This window comes from Ranitomeya variabilis, chromosome 3 (assembly GCF_051348905.1).
Source record: "Ranitomeya variabilis isolate aRanVar5 chromosome 3, aRanVar5.hap1, whole genome shotgun sequence".
Classification (NCBI taxonomy): domain Eukaryota; kingdom Metazoa; phylum Chordata; class Amphibia; order Anura; family Dendrobatidae; genus Ranitomeya; species Ranitomeya variabilis.
The window spans coordinates 266,021,076-266,027,988 of NC_135234.1; the positions used below are offsets into that span (position 1 = coordinate 266,021,076).

Consider the following 6,913-nt stretch of genomic DNA (forward strand, 5'->3'; position numbering starts at 1 on the left):
GACATGTGTGAATCACATATATGCTCCATCCATGTTTCTTACAGAACACGTACCCATTATAATCTACGGTGCTGTTCACATGTCCATGTGTTTTTTTTCACATGGCTTGTCTACAAACAGAGATTTGTCCCTTTTTGATCCGTCATGGATCAAAACAACCCATACAAGTCTGGGTCTGTGAAAAATCAGGAACATCACACATTGCCATCCATGTCCTGTCCATCGATTAACATTGCAATGGGCAACAGAAGCTTGGCAATTTTAATTATATATTTGTTCATAAGAGAAAATCACTGATCAAACTCTGGTGGTAAAAACTGACACACTGATGAAAATCATATTAAAAATGCTGATGAAAATCTGACCAATTTATTTTATTTTTTTTCTTTTGCTTACCATAACAATCACTTATATCTGGGTGAGCCCTAAGTTCCAAAATTTAGGGGAAAGTCCAAAAAAAATGAAGCTGTCCTAAAAGAAAACTGAAATCAAACCTGTATGTCCAAAGTGTTCTAGTAGTGAATAAGTACATTTGGGTGCGCGTACTCTTGGCCTTGTAATGTATGGCTAGTTGGTATTTTAAGTAATTGAGTGTAATCCAAGTAACTAACCCGTGGGAAGAGTATTTGTGTGTATATAGAGATTCAGATTTTGTACACACAAATATTCTTTTTTGTGAACTTTTTTTTTTACATCACAGATTTTCTTTCAGTCCTTACTTTGATATTCTCATTGTATTCTATGTCCATTTCATATTCATTTCAGTTCTCTGAATTCTTTCTTTGTTTTTTGAATTGTTAATCGCCTGTTTCTCTCAAAATATTTATTTTTAACATTTTAACATTTTTTTTCCATGGAACAGATTAAGGTGGTTAATGCGTTTCGCAGCTCCCTGTATGAGGGACTTGAAAAGCCACAGACCCGCAGTGCCATCCATAGCTTCATGACCCATCCGGAGTTCATGCCACAGGAGTCGAGGCCTGATCCCCAGCTAACAGACAGCGACAGCGAGGGCGAGGAATCGCAGGGTCTTCTGAAAGGACATACTGAACAGACGCACAATCACAATAACAACTCCTCTGCTGACCCTCGCCCATTGGACATCACAGTATCACCGTCTGAAAGCCCAGTGCACAGTATGGAGACCTCCATTTAACACAAGAATGAAAGCCCCATTCAGCCGGGACTGTGGATGAGGTCACCGTTCCTTCCCTTGCTGTCCTGTCCTTTCACTACTCTTTACCCAACATGCCCACAATAGCCATCTTCATCACAATTCGCAAACACTACCCAATACTAGGTCTATTCAGCCAAAAATTCCATGTCATCACTTCAATGGGTTAATCATAAAGCCATACCGACACTGAACATGATGTATCTAAACTATCTGAGAAAAAGTGTCCTTATTTGCCCGTAGCAACCAAGAAGATTCAACTTTCATTTTGTTAAGAACACTGGAAAATGAGATCTAGATTCTGGATTGGTGCAACAGGTTCACTTTTTCTTTGAGACAGTTCACCATGAGCCCCATTGTGTGACAACCATAAAAGCAGACATTTTAGTATAGAGTCCTACTCCTCCGCTATGCCAATATTCCTCTAACTACATAACTGCTAATAATTACAGCACTTCCACCTACTCACTCTCATGGGCTTAGCACCTATAATTGTACACTAGGCCTGTTCATCCTCTGTGCATTCATTGTGTGATCATTGAAAAAGTCTTCAACACTACCCCTTATTCTAGAGCCATGAGGAAATGTCTTTATTTAATACATGTAATGTCTTAAACACATACTCAAGAAACTCACACATTAGACAGCTATGTACGATTCAGCAAATTGTTTTTTTTGTTTCTACATGAATTTGGTCATATATTCAACGTCACAATTTCCACAGGCGCTTGGTAATGTGAGCATAAACACAGCGCATGTGAGTTTACGCTTTTAACTCCGTTTCCCTTTGTCCTGTGTGTTTGCATGTGTAATTACATGTTCCCTGTCCTGTTACTCCCTTATATCCTATATAACCTGCTTGTTCTCCTAGCCGATATGTTTTGTCTTCACCCAAAGGTGCCACTAAATAAGGGAGCTGGTCTTAGGATTCTATTTCCAACCAAAGTGTGCCATCCGTTTATTGCTTCACCAAGGCACAGCGCCCAAAGCACCTGTCTTCCACGTGTAGGACTGCGTTTTCCCACAGCTTATCTGCCCCAGACTGTCTGAAGCTGTGAACTTTTGCAGCTTTCCAACTGCCGGATATCTCCCAGTACCAAGGAGTAAAAACTGTGCCATTCTGCCAGTATAGCTGGTGTTTGTACCCCCTGAATTTCTGATCCTTAAACCCGGAGGTCATCAGGCTCTAGGTGGAGGGGTCCCAGGGTGTGTTCTTGGAAGCAGGGCTACACTGCCATTGAAAAAAGCATGTGTGTGCAATAAAGATCTCTAGACAGAAATGATCACACATCCACAAACGCTAATATTGGTACGTTTACAATCTGTGTTCCTGAATGAGGGCTAATGAATATGTGGGAAGTTTTGCACTGCTGCTGACCTTGTTCTGCTGCCGGGAAATGAATCTATGATGGGGCACAGTATGCCAAAGGGAATAGCCGGACTGTACGCCATCATATTGACACTTAGTACAGCAGGACAATGGATGCATGAGACTGGCACCGCTCTTTTTGAGAATTGAATATGGTGGTAATTAGACTAGAGCTGGCCACAATGTACATTACACGAGCATGGATAGTAGGCACTAGGAGGTAGCTGAGCATTGCTACTACCTTTACCTATGCATGTGACAGTGGTAAAATCTTCCTAGTCACAAGTTCTGAAAGACTGAGTTGATCACTTAAGTAGAGCATACTGTCCATTAGCTAAGTTGTGTCCATCTACATGACTCCGTTTTCACTGCCAGAAGGGGTTTACAACTAGCAGTGTAGGGGAAGAAAACCTTTCTCTGTATCCGTGTGAGTGGATTTCTTTTCCCGTTCTTGTGCCTTTTTCTAGTTCCTGCACAACTCCTAGTATTTAAGTGTTCCTTATAAAGGGAAATGTTTTTAAGATCTCCCCCCTGCCTCCTCTGCAGCCTATGACACTTCTGGAGTGGGTCAAGGTGACGGCCCACCGACCTGATCAGGCTTGGAATGATCAGATGGAGGGATTGAATTGTTGCTGTCTAACGCTAACCAATCATTCCAGTGAGCTGGATTTCTCTTCCAAGCACTGTACATAGGATAGTTATCCGTTCTGTCTGTTGCCTGAGTAAAATCTAAAACTCAAGCTTTAAGCACTATACTGAAAGCCTAAGTATTCCACTTTTGATGCTTTCTGCTCACATACAAAATTAATATGTTGCAAAATACCAATAAGATATTACATTTTCAGGAAAGATTGTGAACGCTGGCAGCTAAAGGGGTTCACTTACATAGCTTTGTAATACACAAGCAATGTATTGCCAGCAGGTACTGTATGGGAATGTGCACACTGAAAGACACCGTAGTACTGTTAACCCCATACAGCCCTTTTCTACTTTGTAAATTGCAGTTAAAACATTGAATTCGCTACTGGGTAAGTGATATAGGTAACCTCTTTGTAAGCTGCTTGGCTTAGTTGTAAAATAATTCTATACATTGTAGTGTTTATTGCATTTTTTATTTGATGTTTTTATGCTTTCAGGAAAACAAGATCTGATGTTATACAGAACCTTATTTTGTTAGTTTAGAGAATGAAGAAAGCTTTGGGGTTGTGTGCACAATAGATTAAGATCCAAGGTGAATCCCAGAGGGGCAATGCTAGTCTCATGGCCAGCAGGTAGTGCAAGTGGTACAAAAGCCAATATTGTATTTTTGATTTCTCATACCACTGTCAGCTCCGTGCTCTGTCGGCATGGGGCTGTCATACAGAAATGTGTTTTTATACATGCATATATATAGATATATAAATAGATAGATAAATTATGTTCATATATGGCAGGGCATTCTGCAGTGTACGCTTTTTATGTGCTGACGTTTTTTTTTATGTAAAATAGGTTTTTCTATTTTGTTTTGACGTTGCGTACACCACAGAAATCCTGAATTTTTGTTGTTGTTGGGGAGACTGTAAGGAATACAGTTTTGGGAGATTTTTTTCTGTTATTTTTATATAAGTCGTTAAATACTTCATTGCCAAGGATAATCTGACACATGCTGTTAGAGTATACAGCAGATGTCTCTTGGCAGTGAAATGCTTAGCCATATGAGAGGTAGTCTTACAAACCTTGTGCTGTGGTGGACAACAAAGAGAAGAGGAATGTGTTGTGCATTTGGAGATTGCACACGGAAAGTGCTTTCCAGCCGCTGCATACGGGGTGCAGAACTTCCACCAGAATCCTTCAACATTCCAAAAACCTCTGACTGGATTCCCATTGTCGTTAACTGAAACCACAACATGTAAGGGCAGAGCAAAGATTTTCTTCACACGGAAAGGGTTTTTTGAATGGCTGCTAATTCTACAGCTCAAGTCCTACTTTGTCAAAGAAAAGAAGAGTAACGTTAAGTTACATTTGAAAAGACAACACAATCTACCCTCTTGAATAGCTGCTTTCTTTTTCTTTTCTGAAAAGTATACCTGAAGTTCACATGACAAATAAGATGTAAAGTCTGGCCTTTGTATGATATGATAAAATTAAAGCCGTATGCCCACCTTCACATTTTTTTCTTAATTCTTAGTGTAAATAAAATGAAAAATGACAACTTTGCAATAAGTCTTTTTCCCCGTAGCTCCTATGCAGATTGTGTTTCTATGGTAATGGTCAGCAAACAAACTTAGTATAATATCCTGCGATCATGTTCCCTTTCTGTGATTCTACTTATGGCTAACCCTTATAAATAGGCACACATAGAAAGCAAGGGGCAAATAGAGGAATGTATGAGAATACACTACATAAAATGTATTTGATCAGAGACTCTGAGTTTGCAGAGCAGATGTAAATACTAAAGATTTTTATATGTATTTACATTTATACTAAGGTTGCGTTCACATATGGTCACTGAGTTTTGCTTCAAAATGAAATGTGCAAGGAGAACAGATAAAAAGAATGCAGCAGCATCAGGCCCCGGTTGTTCTCTGCAGCAGCATCGGGCCCCGGTGGTTCTCTGCAGCAGCATCGGGCCCCGGTGGTTCTCTGCAGCAGCATCGGGCCCCGGTGGTTCTCTGCAGCAGCATCGGGCCCCGGTGGTTCTCTGCAGCAGCATCGGGCCCCGGTGGTTCTCTGCAGCAGCATCGGGCCCCGGTGGTTCTCTGCAGCAGCATCGGGCCCCGGTGGTTCTCTGCAGCAGCAACGGGCCCCGGTGGTTCTCTGCAGCAGCATCGGGCCCCGGTGGTTCTCTGCAGCAGCATCGGGCCCCGGTGATTCTCTGCAGCAGCATCGGGCCGCAATGGTTCTCTGCAGCAGCATCGGGCCCCCTGTGGTTCTCTGCAGCAGCATCGGGCCCGTGGTGGTTCTCTGCAGCAGCATGGGCCCCCCGAGTGGTTCTCTGCAGCAGCATCAGGCCCGCGGTGGTTCTCTGCAGCAGCACTGGGCTGCGGTGGTTCTCTGCAGCAGCATCGGGCCCCGGTGGTTCTCTGCAGCAGCATCAAGCCGCGGTGGTTCTCTGCAGCAGCATCGGGCCCCCGGTGGTTCTCTGCAGCAGCATCGGGCCCGTGGTGGTTCTCTGCAGCAGCATGGGGCCCCCCCCGGTGGTTCTCTGCAGCAGCATCGGGCCCGCGGTGGTTCTCTGCAGCAGCACTGGGCCGCGGTGGTTCTCTGCAGCAGCACTGGGCCGCGGTGGTTCTATGCCGCTGCACGTCTGATGAACGGTAATACAGCCTTATTGCAAAGTTGCTTTATTTTTTATTTTAAATTTATTGGGACAATGAAAGAATTTGTGGCACAGTTGGTAATAGACTTGTTAGCATTTGTTTCAGTCTCATGACACTTCACACTATCCCGAGAGAATAAATGTACTGCTTTCTATGTGTGCCACAAATCCTCATTAGTTGGTGTGATACACATCAGAACAAAAGTAAAATGTTCTACTTGGCAGAGAATGTGTCTGATCTGACTATGAAAGAGAAATTTGCAGCTAATAGCATTTTTATGCGTTGTCTTCTAATATAACATCCATCAGGTCTTTTTTTTTTTCTCTCATCATAAAGTTGTGATACCTGGTCATGGTATTACAATAGTGATAATGTATCATTATATTGGAGTAAAATGTGATACAATTGTATTGAATTTATTCTACGTAATGGTCTCATAAAATTAAAAATGCAGCTCACCCAACCCCTGGGAAGGTAAAATACACAATGTGGCCACGTCCACTCTATTCCCCTATATTCTCCATTGTTCTTAATATTTACATATGTCCTACAAGTCTTTCACAAATCTTGTAAACATTTATCTGTCGCCCGGAAAGAGCATGCCTTATTAAACTTGGGTTTCCTTACTTGTTTTACTCTTATCTTTTTTGCGTTCAGTAATTGCACTGTTATTTTGTATAAAACAACTGACTGGCTCTGAGTTTTGTGTGCATGAAATTAAAGAACTGGTCATTATATATTTTTTTTATTTTTAAGCCCATTTGTTTCCGATAGCAGCACAAACTTAATGTTTGCTGTCACTGGATTCTGCAGTGTGTGTGCATTACGAAATCTCACTCCACCATCCCCCTATAAAATAGAGCCTGTGCATGGAACACTGCCATCTTCAGGACTTGGAGGTTGTACCATCTATGAAGCAAAGTTTCCAGGGACTGTGTGACAGCAGGCTGGCAAATTGTGACCGTGTCCGATGCGCATGCTGCCATGATTCCTGTGCGAGTTGTCATGTGACCCCAGGTATGCGATTTGCATAGTTGTAGTCCAATGCAAATTAGATTCTCCTGGACTTTG

The 6,913-nt window shown here is 42.3% G+C and overlaps 1 protein-coding gene across 5 annotated transcripts in view; it reads left to right on the forward strand.

Moving 5' to 3' along the window:
* ATP2B4 (ATPase plasma membrane Ca2+ transporting 4) overlaps window positions 1-6,468 on the forward strand; it is a 250,881-nt gene extending 244,413 nt beyond the window's left edge. For 2 of the 5 annotated variants that reach the window (XM_077295436.1, XM_077295437.1), the window contains one exon: window positions 863-6,468. In XM_077295436.1, coding sequence (XP_077151551.1) covers window positions 863-867 — 5 coding nt within the window. In that variant the 3' untranslated portion in view covers window positions 868-6,468. The remainder of the gene's footprint in view (window positions 1-862) is intronic. The other 3 variants (XM_077295438.1, XM_077295434.1, XM_077295435.1) reach the window with 2 other exon arrangements.
* Window positions 6,469-6,913: the final 445 nt, after the last annotated feature.